General features: G+C 41.0%; 1 protein-coding gene across 6 annotated transcripts in view; it reads left to right on the plus strand.

Moving 5' to 3' along the window:
• Positions 1–21,950, plus strand: part of GAB3 (GRB2 associated binding protein 3) — an 83,991-nt gene that overhangs the window by 57,310 nt on the left and 4,731 nt on the right. For 5 of the 6 annotated variants that reach the window (XM_037821327.1, XM_037821328.1, XM_037821329.1 and 2 more), the window contains exons 5-9: positions 4,735–4,790; positions 5,711–5,930; positions 8,968–9,049; positions 9,823–9,925; positions 21,624–21,743. In XM_037821327.1, the coding sequence (XP_037677255.1) occupies positions 4,735–4,790; positions 5,711–5,930; positions 8,968–9,049; positions 9,823–9,925; positions 21,624–21,743 (581 nt within the window). The remainder of the gene's footprint in view (positions 1–4,734; positions 4,791–5,710; positions 5,931–8,967; positions 9,050–9,822; positions 9,926–21,623; positions 21,744–21,950) is intronic. The other variant, XM_037821326.1, reaches the window with a different exon arrangement.

Raw genomic sequence — 21,950 nt, forward strand, 5'->3', positions numbered from 1 at the left:
CATTCCCTCAAGGGAATTTGCAAATACTTTTCTATTTTCTGCCCAAAATGCTCTGGAATGTATGATAGTATTACATTAGCTATACAGAATAACAAGCTCTCACTCCCTATTCTAGCCTCCATGTAATTAGGTTCTTTAAATAAACTGACCAGACAGGTTAAGTTAGATAGTGTGCTACAGAATATTTAAATTTTGGACAAAATTAACATCTCCTCCATTGGTCTCACACAGGAGTTGAAGTTTAAAATACAGAAAATATCCTTTACTCTGTATTCTGATTTACCTTAGTACTAACAGGTCCATTTCATTCATGTCTCTAATTGAAGTCTGATGTCTTTGTTATTATTCCCTTTTGTGATTTACTTTTTCTAGCTTTTAATTGGATATCTAATTTATCTATTTTCATTCTGTCACATTTATTGATATAGATGTTTTAGTAGAATTTAGCCTTCTGGGTAGAATTAATCAATCTGGGTCAGTTTTTCCAGGTACTTTATGGGCCCTTTCAATATGTAGATTCAGATGTTACTTTATTTGTGGACCTTTTCTTGATTTCAGTTTTGAATATTAATACTATGTCATTTTTTTTCCTTAGTGGAATAAAGGAATCTAATTATATGTATATTGGATCTTCTTTGCCTGCCTTCTATTTCATCCACTTTTTCTGTGATTCTTTGTATTTCTTTACATCTGTTTTATTCTCTTACTTTTTTTCTGGCCTTTCTTCATTGCCACTTGTTAAATTTTCAGTTGGATCTATTCTTCTCAGGGAATCTTGAAATTTAGACTTCATTTCTGAGATGGTTTTGTCTTTTTCTTCAATTTATTCTCTGAGTGCTCATGATTAATTTCTTCCTGTTTTTAATTTATTTTTTGATCCATTTATGTCCTTTATTTCAATAGCAAAAGATTGGAACTAAACATGATGTATAATATTAGTGGAATAATTCAATAAATTATGGTACATTTGTAGAATTTAATAAAATACTGGTCAATAAAAGAATGAAGAAACTCTTTTTTGTGTTTCTCTGGACTGATCTCCCAGATATTGTTAAGTGAGGAAAGCAGGTTGTAGAAAAGTGAGTACAATGTGCTACCATTTGTTTTAAGAAGGAATAAATATAATGAATATACATTCATATAATTAACTTTTTTAAAAGATGCATAAGCAACTGGTAACATTTTTTGCCTCCCAAGATGAGAGTGGATGGATGTGTGAATGACATCAGGGGAAGACTCTTCACTATATGCCCTTTTGTTGCTTTTGAAATTTGGACCTTGTGAGGGTATGTTCCTAAATCAGTTAAATAAATAAAAATAGGAAACATGCTTTCATTTCTAGACCTTGCGTTATAGTTTGTGTAGGAGACAGACAATAAATATAATAAATAAGTATATGGTATGTTAGAAGGTGATAGGTACTTTGGAAAAGGAAAAGTTAGGTAAAGGAGACCAGGAGAGCTAGCAGAGTGCAGACTTACAATATTAAAAAGGGTTGTTAGGGTAGTTTTCATGGAGAAGGGAGATTTGAGGAAATAATTAAGGAAGTGAGAGAGCAAGCCATGTTGCTATCTGGAGTAAGAGTATTCTAGGCAGAGGATAAAACTAGAGCAAAGGCCTTTAAGTGAGAGATGCTTGGTGTATTCTAAGAACAGCAAATTGAGGCCAACATGATAGGACAGGAGAGAGTAAGTAGTAGGAGATGAGATCAGAGAGGCAAGGCAACGGCAGGTCATATGGATCTTTGTAGACCCCCGTCAAGGCTTGGGCTTTGACTCTGTGTGAGATGGAGCCATTGAAGGGTACTGAGCAGGGGAGAGAAATTATGACCTTACCTCTTCATAGGCTCACTTTGACTGTGGTTGAGAATAGACTGAATGGAGGCAGAAGGTGGAAACAGGGGGACCAGTTAGATGACTAGTAGAATAATTCAGCAAGCTAATTGTGCCTGAGACCAGAGTAGTAGCTTTGGAAATTGTGAAAATAGTTGTTTTCTTGATATATCTTGATGGTATCAGATTGGATGTGGCATGTAAGGAAAAGATGGAGTCAAGGATGACTTTGTGGTTTGGGGGCTGAGATGGGGGAAGAAACAAGTGGAACAAGTTGGAAGATGGGGGCATGTTCTAGTCTGCTAATGCTGCCAGAATGCAAAACACCAGAAATGGATTGGCTTTTATAAAGAGGGTTTATTTGGTCATACAGTTACAGTCCCAAGGCCACAAAGTGTCCAAGGTAACACATCAACAATCGGGTACCTTCACTGGAGGACAGCCAATGGTGTCCGGAAAACTCTGTCAGCTGGGAAGACACATGACTGGCATCTGCTCCAAAGTTCTGGTATCAAAATGGTTTTCTCCCAGAACGTTCCTCTCTAGGCTGCAGTTCCTCAAAAATGTCACTCTTAGTTGCACTTGGGATATTTCTCCTCTCTCAGCTTCTTCAGAGCAAGAGTCTGCTTTCAATGGCTGTCTTCAAAATGTCTCTCATCTGCAGCTCTTTTGTGCTTTCTTCAAAGTGTCCCTCTTGGCTGTAGCAAGCTCACTCCTTCTGTCTGAGCTTATATAGTGCCCCAGTAAACTAATCAAAGCCCATGCTGAATGGGCAGGGCCACACCTCCATGGAAACTATCCAAGCAGAGTTATCATCCAAAGTTGGGTGGGGCACATTTCCATGGAAACAACCTAATCCAAATGTTCCAACTTAATCCCCACTAATATGTCTGCCCCCACAAGATTGCATCAAAGAACGTGGCTTTTTCTGGGGGACATAATATATACAAACAGGTACAGGGCAGGTCAGAAAGTTATTGAGATTGAGACGTCTGTTACATATTCTAGTAGAAATGTCAAGTAAGTTGTTGAAAATACAAGTCTGAAGGACAGGTGAGAGGCCTGGGCTGGAGCTATGAATTTGGGAGTTTTCAGCCTATAAACGGTTAATTCAGGGGCTAGATGAGATCACCAAGAGAGTAAATATAGAAAAGAAAAAAAGACCAAGGACTGAGTCTGGATTGTGGAGAAGAGGAAGAACCAGCGAAAGATATTGAAAATAAGTGACCAGTGAGGTAGGAGAAAATCCAGCAGAATGAGATTTTGGCAGAAACTCTCATTTATCAGGTGTCTGTTTTGCAGGATTGGGGTGTGAATCCATTTTTGGTGCCTTCCTTTAATATGATCCTGTTGTACTCTATCAGAAATTCTTTCAACTACCTGCATGTGAATACCACTTATCTCTTTGATTCAGGGTTTTATCTATATTTATATTCTTTGGTGATTTCATTAGGGCTCTGGTAATGGAGAGGGACTTAGGGGCCTGTGTTTACATATGCAAGTCATATGTTCTTTAGTAAAAACATCCATGATAATTGCTAGGATTTACTACTTTCTGTTCTAAGTGCTTCACATGCATTAACACATTTAACCTTGCCAGGAATCCTATGAAATAGGACATATTATTGGTCTAATTTTACAGACAAGGAAACTGAGGCACAGATGGAATGAGCAAGTTGTGCAGTGTTACACAGCTAATAAGTATTGGAGTAGAGATTTAAAACTAGATAGTGTGACTCCAGCGCAGCTTTTAACCAGTACCATAGGTACATCTATAAAATATACATGTATACATATAAAATACATATATATGCATATATAATACATACTCCTAATTCTATCAGTCTCCATCACATCTTTCTGAACTTGAAGTTATTCTCCCATTTTAAGATGATGTTGATGCTTCAGCTTATTTCTAAGGCAATCTTACTTTTCACATTTCCAGGTTCTTGGGGGATGCTTTGCTCTGGCCCCATGTGCTGAGAGAACTTGCCAAACTTCTCAGCAGCACTCAACACTGTTGGCCATTCTCCCCTTCATTAGGCTTTCATGGCACCATGCCCTCCCAACTTTCCTCAGTGCTCTCGGGTTGCTCTTTCTCAAGATCCTTCGCTGGCTCATCTTCCTGCTCTTTGAATCTTGGTGTTCGGTAGGGTTTTGGACTTAAACGTCTCTCAACCTAGGTAATCTAATCTACTCTTGTGGTTTTTGCTGCCATCCCTAAGCTTCTGGTTCCCCAAACTGTATGTCCTCTGAGTCCTGACCCATATATCTTGTTGCTTTTTTGGACATCTTCACTTTAAATTAAGCAGTTATTCTAACACTTTTTGTCACTCTGTTTATTTGTAACAACCATCTGATAAGTTTCCAGTCCTGGATTAATCCAGCTGTCCTCTCTGTCCATGCCTGCACCCAAATAGTCTCCGATTGCTGCAGAAAATCAGTCACCAATTCATCATCACAGATCTCAACTGGGCCCTCAGTGCTGCCGGTAACGTGACTGTTTTCCTGCTCACCCCATCTTCCAACTCATCACCAGGGCTATTTCAAACTTCTCCCCTCTCCTCAAACTTCTAGCTCTGCCTCCACCATCTCTAATTTCAGAAGATTCATTTAATAAATGTAACAAGACTTTGTTGATATGTCCTCCTGCTTTATAGAGAGGACTGAAGCCATCTGATAGAAGCTTCTTCAAAATCTGGTCTGATTTTCCAACTGTTGGGGAATGTGTTCTGACCACCCAACTACACTCAACAGCAAGCTTTGCATGTAGAAACTGTGTGTTCTGCTTCTTTGCCTCACCAGAGCTGAGCACAAGGCCTTGAGCTGCACAGGGACTTGGGCCCTACTTTTTGATTAATGTTGTCCTGAATTTCTCACCACCCCGGCTTGTTTCTTGCAGCTGATGTAGAAGGTCAATCCTTAAGACACCGAGACAAGCGGCTTAGTTTAAATTTGGTAAGTTTGGTGCTCGGGTTCCTTTAATTCTTAATTTTACCAAAAAATAGCCTGACCTATACATGTTCCCTTGAAGTCTTTTGAGACTTAGCACTTTGAATCTCTGAGGACTCTTTCAGTCTCCCATTAAGATTCAAACTTCTTTAGAAGATGTTTAGGGACTGTTATGGATTGAATCATGTCCCCCACAAAGATGTGTTCAAGTCCTAATCCCTGGTCCCATGGATGTGAACCCATTTGTAAACAGGATCTTTGAAGATGTTATTAGTTAAGGTGGGGCCAAACTGAATCAGGGTAGACCTTAATCCAGTATGACTGGAGTCTTTATAAGCAGAGGAAATTTGGACAGTCAGAAGGGAGACACAGAAGGAAACAAATAGCATGTGGTAGAGGTAGAGACTGATTTATGAATTGCCAGCAAGTCAGCACCAGGTTAATACAAACTTCAGAGAAAGCATTATCCTGATGATACCTTGATTTTGGACTTCTGGCCTCTGAAACCATGAGACAATAAATGCCTGTTGTTTAATCCAACCATTCTGTGGTATTTGTTATAGCAGCCCTGGCAAAGTGAGCCAGGAATCACTGCACGTGGTGTTCTATAATGGTCCTGTCAATTCTAACGGTTCAGACACTTGCCCAACTTGGGGTAGCTACTTCAAGCATCGCATCATATTTAAAGCATTGCATAAATTTATAACCCTCTTTTTTCAGCATCAGATCAAGGAGAGTCATCAGCTATGTGTACTCAGTAAGTTCAGAGTCAGAGCTAAAGCTCACTTGTATGCCTTTCCTACAGAAGTTGAGAGTTATTCTTGGATAACTTGAAGTTGAAATCGTATGTGCAGCCTTGTCTGCCCACTGGTAGCAGTATCCATTGACTGGTCTGTGGTTCCCAACATGTACCTGTTTTCTTGTAGCCATGCAGGTTCTCTCCAGTGTGCCCCACAACTTCAGCCAGTGCCGAAGACAGCTACGTGCCCATGGGCCCCCATGCCACCGCCTCTGGCATTGGGCCCCACTGCAACACTGATGATTACATCCCAATGAGCTCAGGGAGCATCTCGAGTCCACTGTCTGAACTACCTGCAGACTTGGAGCCTCCTCCAGTGAACAGAGATCTTAAACCTCAGAGGAAATGTAAGCCACTTGACCAGGCCTTCTATTTAGAGAGAAGTCCTGGCAGCCACACAGAAAAGGTCTCTTCTGTGACTTTCCCTGGGAAGGAAGTGCTAGAGAAACAAGCCCAGAGGACTGGAAAGTATAAGGGTGAGAGAAAAGTGGGTAGGGTGGAATCGGAAGGACTAGGGGGAACCTTGCTGCCTCAGATCGTCATGATGAAGGAGTCAGGAGGCAGGGTCTTTGGTGCCAGGGCCTGGGTACTTAGAGGCACTGTGGCTCTGCAATATGGCCTGCAAAGCCAAGTTCATTCTGGAGGGCCAATCTTTGGCTGCTTCCCAATAAAGGACCAGGAATCAGTGATAACGGATCCGAATGAATCCCCCTGGTATCTCCTTGTTCTGGAAGCAGTTGAATGTGGCCCATAAGGCAGCCAAGAGTGGCTTTTGATGCTACTCCTGAATGTGCTGACCTGGTCACATGCAACTGAGCACTCACTGCTCTGTGTGCCTGTCAGCAGAGGTATCTGGGGATGGGAGAGGACTTTAACAAGGAGCAGCCTGACTCCTATGTGCACAGAGCTCCTTGCGGCTTCTGCTTTATGCCAAGTCAGCTTCCCTGGTCTGCTCAGCGGTGTGGATAGACAGGGAAATATGAGAAGAAGTAAAGGGGCAATGCAGGTCAAAGCAACTTGCCGACTTCATTCTTGCCGACTTCATTGTTGCCCATCCCCATCTGCCCACTTGGGCTGCGCGACTGCAAGAAAACATTTGGTGCAATGGCTGTGGTCTCTGGCACTTAATTGCCTGTGCCCAAAGCTGACAACTAAGCCCCCTCTCTACTCATGCCTGGTCCATTCTAATCACAGCCCCTTCAATTTGAGTCAAACCACATGTGCTGTGCATGTAGCACTCTGGTAGGCCCTGGGTGGGATGCAAAGATGAGGGAGCAAGGAGGGTTCTTCAGTCTGAGGGGGATAAGGATATGCAAAAACCACCAGAAGAAGGATTACCGGAGTCAGTAACAAATAAATAGTAAATAAATAGACACTGTCTTATGAGGATTAGAGGAAATAACCATTCATTCTGGACAGAAACAATTTCACAGTGGCCTGTAACTTTAAGGAGGCTAGTATTGCTTTGCTCAGTTAATTTTCTATAGCAGCCACTGCCCAACAGAACTTTCAGCAGTGAAGGGAATGTGGCTGTTGGGCACTTGAAATGCGGCTCGTGAGTCTGAGGAACTGAATTTTAAATTTCATTTAATTTTAATTAACTTACTTTTATGTGTCAATAGCCACATGTGGCTACCATACTGGACAGCACAGCTCTATAGGACCTGAGGATAGGAGGAGAGAAGACGTGGGGTTGGATGGACGCAGTGTTGGTGATACATCTGGTGGGAACAGTCGGTACAGGTTCAGGCAAGGGTGGCTGCAGGGAGGGACCTTGGGGTCTGGCAGGAAGGGGTAGATGGTCAAGCCAGGAGGGGCCTGGTGGGTGAGCTGCATGCCGGGGAATCACATCTCCAGGAGAGATCTCACCCCGGGGAGAAACCAATTAGGAAACCAATTGGCAGCTGGAAGGTTGCTTGGTCTCAGAGTGAAGGGAGGTGGGGTTGAGCCCGGGTTCACCCCATTCGCCCTGTTCCCTGGTGATGGGGACACTGGGATGCCCCAGATGGATCCTCCACCTCTCTCCCTCTGCAGCCCGCAGAGAAACTCTCACTCCTCGGATGATCCCCTCTCACCTACGTGCAGATCACTCTCCTCCCTCATGGGTGGGTGCCATTGTGCTGGCTGTGGCCTTAGTCCTAAAATACCCATCCCATGTCAGGTTTTTCCAAGCTGTTTTAGCCATTTATTCACCCACCGGTTCCTCAGGATACCTGAGTGGATCCCCACATACTTATTATGTGTATCTTAGTGCAGTCAGTACACATCTGTCTACTCACATTTGTGAAGAACACACAAAAAGGTCTTTGTAAGCCATTGTAATGCATTTTCTTAGTCAAGATGAATTGAACTGAGTCTGATTAGTGAAATAAAACAACTTTAATCCTTTGGATTTAAATACAGTTTGTCCTGTTTTGTCACTGGGATGTCCTCTTCTAGTAATGTCTGAGCTGTTGTCCATGCTCAATAAATATAGTTTGGGTCAGGAAACCTACTCTAGACCAGTCACTGTACTAGACTCCAGTAATATGGGAGGAATGAGCCAGTCTGAACCCACATACTCTGGTGGAGGAGAGCGATGCAACTAGTAAAGGCAGTGACAGAGGAACGCACACATGATCAACTCAGCAAGGAGGGCCACTGAGGCAGAATAAGGCTCAGAGCATCTACTGTGTGCTAGCTGCTGAGGCAACCAACTACAGTGAACAAACCAGAAAATCCCTGCCCTCATGGAGCAGACAGTCTAAACCTGAATCCAGTAAGCACCGACTAAGGTGTCATCCCAGACTGGGAGCAGCGCCGTGAAGTTCAGGAACCCAGGAGAGCCCCTGGTGTGGGCCTGACCTTGTCTGGAGGTCAAAGAAGGCCTCCGTAAGCTGAGGACTTTGAGCTGAGATCTGAAGGTGATAACTGGGCACAGAGATGGGGAAGAATGCTTGAGGCAGAAGGGACAGCAGGTGGAGAATGGGCTGGAAGTAGGGAAGACAGAACCTGGGTGAATACCTCTGCCTGGGATAAGAAAGGTAAAATTTCAAAGTGTGCGAGAGGCATTAGGGTTCCACAAGGGTGGGGACTTCCGTTTGTTTTGTTCACTGACAACAGTATCTGACACACAGAGTCCTCAGTAAGGGTGTGTTGAATGAATCTTATTTCCTCAGTTTTACGTCCAGCCGGTAGCGTGTCTGTTAGGTAGTTTCATCTCTGCTCACAGTGAGGAAGGGAAGAGGAGGATGGGGCAATTCACACTCATAATCAGTGCTGCTCGTTAGTAAATTTGGATTTGGTGTGCTAGGGAAACGGAATGTCATCATTCTAGAGTTTTAGATTTTCTGGCCTTGCGCTCCGAAGAACTTACAATACTGGATGTGATGTGTTATCTTGTAGCACGGCCACCTCCACTGGACCTGAGGAACCTTTCCACCATCAGGGAGCATGCATCTCTAACCAGGACCCTCACTGTGCCTTGGTAAGTCTTTGCTTCTTCACAGGGGCCTCATCAGCACAGACAGCCCAGTCTTAGTCAGGCTTCTTTGATTACGTGTAGTCAGAGCCCACTTGATCTAGTGTAAGTCAAAGGATGGCTGGGATTTATTAGCAAGAGCCAGAGGTATTGTATAGATCACAAAAGGAAGAAATGTAACTGGATATCCTAGGATATTGGAACAAGGAACTAGAGGACTGTTGGGAGCCCAAGGAATCCTCCTTCCCCCTCTTCTCCCACCTCTCTCTCTCACACATCTGCATCTCCCTTCATCCATCCTTCTCTCTGTCTCTTCATCCATCCTTCTCTGTCCACCCCCTCTCCCCCCTCCCCCTCCCCTCCCCCTCTCCCCCTCCCTCTCCCTCCCCCCTTCCCCTCTCCCTCTCCCCTCTCCCTCTCCCTCTCTCCCCCACCCCTGCAGAACTCTGTTCCACAATCCTCATGGCCAAAGATAGCCGTATCGTAGTTCCTGAACTTACTTACATGCTACAATTCCAGTACCAACAGAGGCGGGCTCTTTTAAGGTCCCAAGTCAGATTTCCTGGGCAAGAACAGCCTTTTGGGGTGACAGCCATTTGCCCCAGAATGGGAGAGATGCTTCTGGGCAGGCTCTGTTGCTTCAGGAATTGCTTTAGCCAGAAGGAAGTTGTGTCTGAGAGAGGAGGGCTGAAACCCCATGGGGGCCACGTCAGTTCCTGGCTGGCTTTCAGAGCAGCTGTAAGACATTGCTGTAACCTCATCTATGTTTTTGCTCATAGCAATCGAACCAGCTTTCTCTCTCCAGAAAGAAATGGTATTAATTCTGCAAGACTTTTTGCCAATCCTGTTTCCAGAGAAGAGGAAGAAAGCTACTTCCAAATGGTAATCCTCTATTTTGTACACTTATTCTATTCTTCATACCAACATATACCCTTATGACTTCATTTTGAAGGAAACGTAGCCTTCAGAAGACCCTGTGCAATCTTAAAACAGTCACTTGATTGTAAAACCAGGCCACAAGGTTTTCTAGTCTGGGAACAAACTGATTTGAAGCTAGTTTCCTTCCCTGCAGCATTCAGTAACTTGCACCATTTTGAGGCCAGAGTGTTTCAAGAGAACCTAGAGCAGAAGCATGTGTGATGGGAAAACGGAAGTGGAGGTAGTTCTTTTCACCAGGGCCGTGATGTCCTGTTTGACCCCAATAGGTCTGCAGTTGCCTGGATGTCCTGAGTCTAGGCTGTCAGAACTCACACGTTGGATGCCTCCCTTCCACCAGATCCCCATTTTACTGAACCCTCCTGAAGGAAGGGGATAGGGGCGGGGAGAGACCTCAGTGCCCCAGGCTGTGACTGTGTGGGTGTGTCAGCCCCTGGGCACTCCTGGCACAGGCTCTTTCTGTACACCTGAGTGGACAGAGACCCGACACCTCTATCCTTTCATTAGCCATTTACAGTTCAAGAACCGTAGTTTCTCCTTTCTGCCCTTTGTTGTCCTTTCCGTCCTCTTCACCTAGGATTATATTGAGAGCATGGGATTGTGAGGAGGGAGAGGGGATTTTATAGCACCTTTGGCAATTATCAGGCACTTTAGCTAGAACTGTGCCCATTTAGAACTGCAGGGAACTCTAGAGAGAGCTTGCCCTTGAATGATGAAATTTTGAAGAGATCTCAGGACAACATTCAAGGCACTGTGACTATATACCATTGAGAAGAGAATTCCGCCCTCTTATACAGTGGATAGTAGGCAATTGAAAATCCCAAAAGAGTAATCTCCAGTAAAGCAATCATTCATTGCTTCATTTTGCCTTTTTAATCGCTAAAAATTGTTCTGTAAGTGTGTTTAACCATATGCAGATGGGAAGTGACTCATATACAAATCTGCTGTGGCCTTCCCAAAGTTTCTCACACTTAGTAATGGCCCCTGGGAAACTTCTAGAAGAAAACACTTTTATAAAGGCTGCTGAACAGCTGTGCTCTGTCTCCAGAGAACAGAAAAGGGGAGTGAATCTAAAGGCTAACGGAGCTGAGTGCAGAGTCCTTCCAGAACCAGCATTTCATTTCTGATCTTTGAGGTTGTGAGGATGACGAGTATTTTGTCGACAACGACATGGTTAAGGATTGATTGCTTGCCTAAATTTGTAATCATTGGCCAGTGACCATCTCTGTTAATCACTAGGAAACATGATAAAGTAGATCAAGAACCCAGAGTGCTGGCTGAAGGAAGGTACCTGTGAGCGAGCCAACATATAAATCTGTTTAAAAGCACTCTCATTTCATTCATTTTTTAACTTTGACAATATGATCTTTTCAAATGATTTTGAATTACCTTATTTCACTTGCTCCACCCAAGCCCTATACAGTAGATTGAAAAATATGCTTTAGATTTTGCACATGATCATATGTGTTAATTTTTTTCTCTTTGAAGACAAGTTCTGATATGAACTGAAAAAAAATTTAAGCCAAGGACTGCAATACAAGTTTTCTAAAATTAAAGTTATATACCCTTCTTTAATTACTTAAAATATTTGTGACGTTAGAGTAAATTTAAACAAATGAACATCACGTTAATTTATGTGATTCTTCCCTGTGAACTAGTAGAATTCTAGACTCTCTTAAATCTCACATTAAACTTTTTTTCTGGTATTATAATACTTTTTTAAAAATACAGTAAAATTGGTTTTCTCTTGGTATACAGACCTATGAGTTTTAACATATGTGTAGATTTATGTAACCAAAATCAGAAAACAAAACATTCCCATCAGCCCTGAATCCTCCCTTGTGCTGGCACTATCATCACCACCTCACCCTACCCTAACTCCAGGCAACCTGTCATCTATTCTTCAGCACTATAGTTTTGTCTTTTCAACAATGTTGTATAAATGGAATCATAAGGTAAATGACTTTGAGATGCTTCTTCTACTCAACATAGTATCTTTGTGATTCATCCAAATTCTTACATGTAATTCGCTCTGTTTTATTACTAAGCAGTATTCAAGGGTATGGATGTACCCTATTTGTTTATTCACCCATCCACTGAAGGATATTTGTTTCAAGGGTTTGGAAATTATGAACAGAACTCTCACAAGATTTTTTTAACATGGACGTATGTTTTAATTTTCCTAGGGCAGTAGTTCCCAACGAGGGTTGGTTTTGCCTCCCAAGGGATATTTGGTGGTGCTATGGGCCTCTAGTGGTGGTGGTGCTATGACCCTCTAGTGGTGGTGCTATGGGCCTCTAGTGGTGGTGGTGCTATGACCCTCTAGTGGTGGTGCTATGGGCCTCTAGTGGTGGTGGTGCTATGACCCTCTAGTGGTGGTGCTATGGGCCTCTAGTGACGGTGCTATGGGCCTCTAGTGGTGGTGGTGCTATGAGCCTCTAGTTGTGGTGCTATGGGCCTCTAGTGGTGGTGGAGCTATGGGCATCTAGTGGTGTTGGAGCTGTGGGCCTCTAGTGGTGGTGGAGCTATGACCCTCTAGTGGTGGTGCTATGGGCCTCTAGTGGTGGTGGAGCTATGACCCTCTAGTGGTGGTGCTATGGGCCTCTAGTGGTGGTGGTGCTATGACCCTCTAGTGGTGGTGCTATGGGCCTCTAGTTGTGGTGCTATGGGCCTCTAGTGGTGGTGGAGCTATGGGCATCTAGTGGTGTTGGAGCTGTGGGCCTCTAGTGGTGGTGGAGCTATGACCCTCTAGTGGTGGTGCTATGACCCTCTAGTGGTGGTGGTGCTATGAGCCTCTAGTGGTGGTGCTATGGGCATCTAGTGGTGGTGCTATGGGCCTCTAGTGGTGGTGGAGCTATGAGCCTCTAGTGATGGTGCTATGAGCCTCTAGTGATGGTGCTATGGGCCTCTAGTGGTGGTGGAGCTATGAGCCTCTAGTGATGGTGCTATGAGCCTCTAGTGGTGGTGCTATGGGCATCTAGTGGTGGTGGTGCTGAGCCTCTAGTGATAGTGCTATGGGCCTCTAGTGGTGGTGGTGCTATGGGCCTCTAGTGGTGGTGCTATGGGCATCTAGTGGTGGAGATATGGGCATCTAGTGGTGGTGCTATGGGCACCTAGTGGTGGTGCTATGAGCATCTAGTGCTGGTGCTATGAGCATCTAGTGGTGGTGGTGCTATGAGCCTCTAATGATGGTGCTATGGGCCTCTAGTGGTGGTGGTGCTATGAGCCTCTAGTGGTGGTGCTATAGGCATCTAGTGGTGGTGCTATGAGCATCTAGTGGTGGAACTATGGGCATCTAGTAGTGGTGCTATGGGCCTCTAGTGGTGGTGGTGCTATGGGCCTCTAATGGTGGTGCTATGGGCATCTAGTGGTGGTGCTATGGGCCTCTAATGGTGGTGCTATGGGCATCTAGTGGTGGTGCTATGGGCCTCTAGTGGTGGTGTTATGGGCATCTAGTAGTGGTGGAGCTATGGGCCTTTAGTGGTGCTGGTGCTATGGGCATCTAGTGGGTAGAGGTCAAGACTGTTGCTAAACGTTCTGTCATTCTCAGGACAACCCTCCACCACAAATAATTGTCTGTACCCACATGTCAATAGTTCTGCCGTTGAGCAACCCTGCTCTAGGGTAATTACGCAGATGCGGTGTTGCCGGGAGGTACCTATGGTAACTGCAGTTTTACTTCGCAAGTAACTGCCAAACCGTTCTCCACAGTGGCTGCACCGTTTTGCTGCATTACTTCCCGTAATGTATGAGAGTTCTTGTTGTTCCACATTCTCACCAGCAGGCTTGGGATTGTCAGTTTATTAAATTTTAAACATTTTAATAGGGGTGTAGTAACATCTCTTTGTGGTTTTAATTTGTATTTCCCTAATGGTGAATGATGTTAAATATATTTTCATGTGCTTGCTTGCCATCCATCCATATACCCTCTTTGGTGGAGTATCTATTCAAGGCTTTTGCCCAAGTTTTGATTGGGTTGTTTGTTTTCTTACTGTTGAGTTTTGAGAGTCCTTTCTATATTCTGCATACAAGTCCTCTGATAGATTTGTCATCTGCAAATATTTTCTCTGTGTCTGTAGCTTGTAGTTTCATTTGCTGCTGTCTTTTGAGGGACACACATTTTTAATTTCGATGAAGGCCATTTAACTAATTTCTTTTCTTTCGTGGATTATTATCATGTCTAAGAACTCTTTGCCTAACCCCAGATCATAAGGATTTTCTCCTGTGTTTTCTTCTAAAGGTATTTTGGAAGTAGGCAGATATTGAAAATATTGGATTTTTATACAAAATAAGTATGTTTGATAGATTTAAAGAAATAAAATGAAAAATTGAAAGTTGGACTCAGTAACAAGATACTATTAAGGTGATCAGGTAGACTTAGGAAAGAATCAATTAGAACTTCTAGACATAAAAATATGAATGAAATTAGAAACCCAATGGAGGAGTTAAAGAGATTAAATACAAAGAAAGATTTAGCTAGCTGGCAGATAGATAAGAAGACGTTACTAATAAATCAAAAGAAGGAAAGAAAAACATGGAGCATATATGAAAGAAAAGTTGAGACACAGAAGACAGGATGAAAAAGTCGAACATGTTTAGTCAGAGTTGCAGAAGCAGATGATAGAAAAAATAGGAGAGAATCAATATGTAAAGGGTTGTAACAGAGTCTTCCAGAATTCATGAAAGACACCAATCCTCAGAAAATCCAATGAAAAGCAAGCAGGTTAAATAAAAGAAATTGTTACTTAGAACCACTGTAGAAACCCAAAAGAACAGCAAAGACAAAGAAAAGTTCTTAAAAGTAACCAGAAGAGAAATGGCCGGTTAGACTGACAACCAAATTCTGAAAAGCAACAATGGAAGCAAGAATAGAGTGGAATAGTATTTCCAAAGTACTGGAAGAAAAGAACAATTTTTTTTTTTTTTTAAATTGCATACCTAGCAAACCTGTATTTCAGGAACAATAATGAAATAATATTTTGAGACCAAAAAACCCTGGAGAGTTTTAAACTTATAGAACTGTGTGGAGCTGTAATAGGAATTTATAAAGGATGTACTTTAAGCATGATGTAAGAAGAACGATCAGCAACTAAAATGGTAAATGTGGGTGAATCTAAACAAACATTGATAGCACGGAATAACAAAAATAACATTCAATATGTGGTGCAAAGAAAACAAGACAGAATTAAAATACTGAACAATTGCTTTTATGTGAGGAGGAGGTGATCAGAATTAAAGTATTTAAGATACTTGTATTGTATAGAGGGGCATATTAACTTTAGACACTGTTAAATTAAATATGTGTATTATAATTTGTATCTGGGGTCAGCAAACCATGGCCCACGGGGCAAAGCTAGCCTGCCACCTATTTTTATGAATAAAATTTTATTGGAACACAGCATTACCCATTTGTTTACATATTGTCCGTGGCTGCTTTTGCAACAGAGACCTTATGATCTACAAAGCATGCAGTATTTGCTATCTGACTGGCCCTGTACAGGAAAAGTTTGCTGACCCCTGATTTGTAGGGTAACCGTTAAAAGAACAGGACTGAAATATATAACTAATAAGCTAGTAGAGGGATAAATGTGATCAGAAAAAAGTTTAATCAATACAAGAAAAAGAAAAAAAGAAGCAGAAAAGGCAGGACAAATAGGATGCACAGACATTTTTAAAACTACCCATATATATCAGTAATAATTATTAGTCAGAAGACTAACCTCTCCAGTTAAAAGACAAAGATTTGTAGAATGATTTCTTTTTAAAAAATTCTGCCTCTATGCTTTTTACAGAAGACATGCCTAAAACATAAGGGCACAGAAAGTTGAAGGTAAATGGATAGAAAAAATATATCAGGAAAATAGTCATAAAAGAAAGTTGGTATATTAGCTTTGTTAGTATTAGACATAATAGACCTTGGGTCATAAATTAAGCGTTAAGTTTTAAATTGTTGGTATCGTATAGATAACATTATCTAACAATAGTATAATTAAATTAGAAATGAATAACAAAACGACAACCTCCCAACCTCCTGTATGTTGGGAAATTCTAATTAACTTATCAGTCAAAAAATAAATTCTGGAAATTAGAAAATACTTAGAAGTGCATAATAACAAAAAATAGTTCTTATTGATACATGGAGGCTTCAGGTAAAGTGGTACTCAGAGAAAATTATATGCTTATATTAGAAAACAAGAAAAGCTTAAAATGAATGATCTAAGCCACCGACTTATGTTATAAAAAGAACAAAAAATAAACCCCAAGAGAATAGCTAAGGAATTCTGCTTCCTACATTGCTGAGGAACCTCCTACTGGATATGACCCTCCCATAGATAACAGCTATAAACTCTGGACAAAATAGACACACAGAAAATAATAAAGAGGCCTTAAGGCACTGGAGAATGAACAAAAGCAGTTGATAGTTGGAAGAAAGGAATGGTTCAGGATGAGTTATCCTTTGTGTGTGTGTTTTTCTTTTTTCCTTTCAGTTTTCAACCTGAGGGCAGATCATAGCATGGGGTGGCTAAATCTGATAGAAAATCTGGCCTGAAGAACCAGAAGAGAGAGTTTGGGCAATCCCAGTTGCTGGAAACTGAGTGGAGAATTCTACAAAGATGAGCCAGAGAAGGGGAACAAACAAATTTTGTGTATAAGTTCTGCCCAAATCTCTGACCTCTGAACAATGCATGTACAGGACAGAATCCAGCTAAGAATGAAAAATTTAGCTGAAATTTGAGCTGCTTATCTAAGAGACAGAATTTGTAGCTTGAGTAAACCAAGTTAATTGCCTACTAAAACTAAACAAAAGCAGCATTCTTCAAAAGAACATGAGAGAATGCAGTCTCTAGAGCATAACATTTACAATATCTAGAATAAAATCCAAAATTTCTTAACATACAAAGAACCAGGAAAATAGGAGCCATTCTCAAGAGAATTCTGTACAGTAATGTAAATGTTTAAATCTCGATAAGGGTGTGGGTTATGTAGTTTTATGCACTTGTCAAAACTTAGTGAGGGTACACATATGATTTGTACATTTAATTGTAAGTAAATTTTACATAAAATGTAAATAAATAGTGAACTCCAGTTAAGGGTATGCAGGCTGAAATATTTAGGTGGGTGTGTACAAACAATTTAAAGTACATAAAAAATAAGATGGATTAAAGGACATATAGAGAGATGGGTAGATATGTGATAAGGCAAGTATAGCAAAATGTTAGTGAATGAATATAGATGGGGTGGGTATATAGGTGTTCACTGTATATTTTCTTCAATTTGTCTGTTTGTTTGAAATGTTCATAATAAGTTGAAAAAAATAAACCCTAAGAAAATAAAACAAATAAAGGCAAGAACAGAAGTTAACAAAATAATAAAACTAGAGAGGATAAACAACGTCATACCAATGAATTAGAAAACTTTGGTGAAAATGGATAAATTCTCAGAAAAATGTTATCAAAAACAGACAAGAAGAAATAGAAAACACGAATGGTTATATAACCATTAAAGAAATTGAATCAGTAGGGAAAATGTTACTACAAAAAATCACTAGCCTAGAAAATTTTAGACAGGAACAGATGATCACAACCTGATATAAATACCTCCAGGGAATGGCGAAAGAGTGACTCTTCCCCAGCTGATTTTATGAGGCTAGCATAAGTTGATACCAAAACAAATAGTGATAGTATAAAAAACTATAGGTAACTCTCCCTTAAGAATTCTGCCTAAAAATACCTAAAGAAGAATATATCCACCCAAATACTTCTACATGAATATTCACAGCAGTGTTTTTCATAATAGCCAAAAAGTGGAAACAACCCAAATGTTCGCCAACTGATGGATCAACTGAATGTGGTATAGGATACAATGGAATATTATTCTGGCATCAAAAGGAACGCAGTACTGATGCAACAACATGATTGAACCTTGAACACATTATGCTAGGTGAAAGAAGCCAGCCACAAAGGACCACAGGCTGTGTGGTTCCATTTAAATGAAATATCCAGAATAGGCAAATCTATAGAGACAGTAGATTGGCGGTGGCTGCCTCAGGCTGGGCAGAGGGCAGAAGGGGGGATGGAAGGATTGAGGAGTTTTGGCTAAGGGGTGCAAGCTTTCTTTTTAGGGTGATGAAAATGTTCTAAAATTGTGGTGATGATTGCACAAATGTGCATTCACTGAATTATACAATTTAAATGGGTAAGTTGTATGGTATGTGACTCATAACCCAATATAGCTGTTACCAAAAAAAAAAAAAAAATCCTAAAGAAGATTTTAGCAAAATGAATCCAGCAATATATTAAATAAATAACATATCATGAAGAAGTTGAATTTATTCCAGGCATGCAAGACTGGTTTAGCATTAGAAAATCTGTTAATGAACATCTTGATAAAGATGTCAGATTGACCACAAGCAGACTGACTACCTTTTAGAAACAACCTCTAAAATACCAGTAAAGGCATTTTTTTAAAAGGCATAAACCCACAAGCATGAGAAGAATTGCGGAAGAAAAGTAGCAATAACATATTGGAAATGGGATTGCAGATGGATGAGTTGTAAATGACTTAGCAGGAAGGAAGCTAAATCCTAAATAATCGGGGTGGGGAGGCAAGAAGCAACTTAATTTATGCTTTGAAATAACCAAAGGGTTCGGGAACTTCCCAGTGCAGGTAATTCTGAAAGCAGGTGTGAAGGGGAAGTAAAATAAGGAGTAATGAGTGGCCTGTTTAAAGAGGCATATAAATTCCAGTATCCCTTCTCCCATTCCATGAAGCTGCACTATTGTGACCTCCCACGCCCCACTCCCACAGAAAACTTGAAGTGTAATCTCTAGAGAGAGTAATCAAGTTCTCTCTGGACTGGGGTCTACCAGACACAGTTACCAAGAACACGATACTAAAAACCAAGGGATAAAGTGAATATGCATAACGGATGGGAGAACCGCCCCACAAACCCTTTACTGCAGGTAAAGCCCACATTGCTAAGTGCCACCCATGTACTCAAAGCGTTGGATCATCTTTTTGCTCTTTCACTCTCAAATATGAGCAGACAGACAAGATTATCAGACATTTTAGGAAAGCTCTAACATCAAAGATAGAGACCAAAGCAAACAGACTTAGAGGAGATAAAACCTGTGTAGGGAGGACAAAACTTTTTAAATATGTATTATTAATATTTTCAGAGAGATGAGATATTACAGCCATAAAGCAAGGAAATTTATTAATGCCATCAACCACATTAACAGATTAAAGGAGAAAAATGATATAATTATCCCAATAGATGCAGGAAAAGTATTTGACAAAATTCAACATCTGTTCATAAAAAAAAACCTATTAGCAAACAAGGAATTGAAGGAATTTTCCTTACCCTCATAAAAAAAGAATCTACATGAAACCTATCATAGTCACCTTACTCAGTGGTGAAACATTACAATTACTTCCTTTAAAATCAGTTATAAAAAAAAGATTCCATCTTACACTCCTCCTACTCAATATTGTACCTGAGCTCCCAGCTAGTGACAGAAGACAAATCAAAGAAGTAAAAGGTATAAGAATTGAAAGGAAGAAAGAAAATCAACCGTGATATTCATAGATGAAGTGTTTGTCTTCACAGAAGACTGCAAACAATTTACCTACAAATCATCAGAACTCAGAAGAGATTTTAGCAACTTTAATGGACATAAAATCAATATACAAAAGTCAGTGGAAACCAACAGAAAATGGTAGTTTAAACAAAACGTATCATTTACAATAGCAAGCAAACTCTAGATTTAATCTGGAGATAAATCTAACAAATGATCAGTAAGAACCTTCTGAAGAAAAATTTTAAAACTTTGTTGAAAAAAATTAAGACCTAAATAAACGGAAAGATAGATTATGTTCCTCAGGTTCCTGTAGAGGGAGACACAGATATTACAGGTGTCAATTCTTACCAAATACCCAAAAGAAGGTTTTGTGGAACTCAGCTGATTCCAAAACGGATACGCAAGAACAGTGGTCAACAATTCCCAAGACCCACTGGGAGAAGAAAGTGGAGGGTGTTTGTCCTAGCAGAGGTCAGGGTTCACTCACAATTGCAGTAATCCATGCAGAGTAGTAACGGTACAAGCAGAGACCAATATAGAATAGAAGGGAAGGCCCCGGAACCGACCCAAACACGTACGGAAACTCGCTGTAGGAATAGAGATTGCAATTACAGGGGAAAGAACGGTTATCCATATGGGCAAAAGAAAGGAATAACACCCCCGTGTCACCACCACATATTACAATCAGTGCAAGCTAGATTCTTACTTAAATGTGAGAGGCAAACCTTTATACTTTTTATGAGAAAATATAGGAAAACAAATTATAATCGCAGAACAGTGAAGTCCTTAGGCAAAGCACACAGTGCAAACCACACAGGAAAAGATTGGCATATTAGAATACATTAAACGTAAGAACTTCTCTTCTTTGAGAAAAAATACAGTTACGGGAATGAAAAGACAAGCCACAGACTGGGATGGGCTATTTGCAATGCACATAACAAAGAAAAGATTGCTGTCAAACATTTATGAAGAACTGCTAGGGATAAATAAAAGATACAAATGATCTGATATAAAAGTTGGCAAAATAATGAGCAGGTATTTCATAGAAGAGAAAAAGTAAATGACCCTTTAATAAATGAAGAGATGCTACTTAATAATCAGGGAAATGGAACATAAAGCCACAACGAGATATCATTTTACACCTATCAAGTGTGCAAAACATTAAAAAGTCTGACAATACCAAGTGGAGGTCTGGGGCAATAAGAGCTCTTGTATACTTCTCGTATGTGTGTAGATCAGTACAACCTCTTTGGAAAACAGACAGGCATTATTTAGTAAAGTTGTTGGTTGCACACATCCTATAAGCCAGCAATTCTATCCCCAGGTAAACAGCCTAGAAAATCTTACACAGGTGCAGGTATGTTCAGAATAGCACTGTGTATAACAGCCCACAAACTATAAACAACTCAAGTGTCCATTGAAAGGAGAATGGTTAAATAAATCACACAAGGAGTAATAATCAAGCAATGAAAAAAGCTATTGCATCAACATGGGTGAATGCTAGACCCATAATACTGAGCAAAAATTTAAGTCACCAAAATACATAAAATATGATTGTTTAAAGTTCGAAAGCAGGCAAAACTAAACAATGTATTATCTGAGGATACTGACATTGTCATAAAATAGAGGAGAAACAGGGGCTTCATTCCTTAAGCTGGGTGGTGTGTACACGGGGGTGTGTTGCACATATGTCATTACTCTCTAAATGCATTTGGGAAGCCTTTACTAGAATTTCAATATGAGTAGTTGACATTTTCAGGATTTCATCTCGAACATATCATTGGGCCTATCTGACCCAAAAATCGAATAGTGCTCTTCCGAGGAAATTTTGGCAAACTGTTTCCGTGGTGACTAATGATCTAATTTTGCAGCGAGGGCTGAATCGGCTGTATCGTACTGTAAATTCTAGCTCTCGCTCAGATGTGCAGTCTGACCCCTCGGCTGGCACCAGCCCCTCCACTGTGGTCTGGTGGCAGCTGTGTAAGTGGAGGCAGCCCTGAGCGCCCCTTCCCTCGTGCAGCCCAGGCCGTCCCTAACCTGAGTCCTGTGATGTTGGTCTCTAGCAGGAGCACAGACAAGCCAGCTCCCTGAGCAGCGCTGCTTTCACTTGGACAAAGAGAATCAGCCTGGATTATTTAGCCCTGGACTTTAATAATTCAGCATCACCAGCCCCCGTACAGAAGGTATGACTTTGTGTCTGAGAATTCCCGGGTGATACTACTTCTGTTTAGACTTTTCTGCTTATTAAAGTCATACGTGTTTACTTTAGAAAGTCGTTAAGTTACAGACACAAATCAGGAAGACTATTTAAATCAGCCATAATCCAGCCACCCAGAGGGAATGAAATTCTGCCGTATTCCTTTCTAGGGTATTTTCTTTGTGTGTCTGTG

This window comes from Choloepus didactylus, chromosome X (genome assembly GCF_015220235.1).
Source record: "Choloepus didactylus isolate mChoDid1 chromosome X, mChoDid1.pri, whole genome shotgun sequence".
Classification (NCBI taxonomy): domain Eukaryota; kingdom Metazoa; phylum Chordata; class Mammalia; order Pilosa; family Megalonychidae; genus Choloepus; species Choloepus didactylus.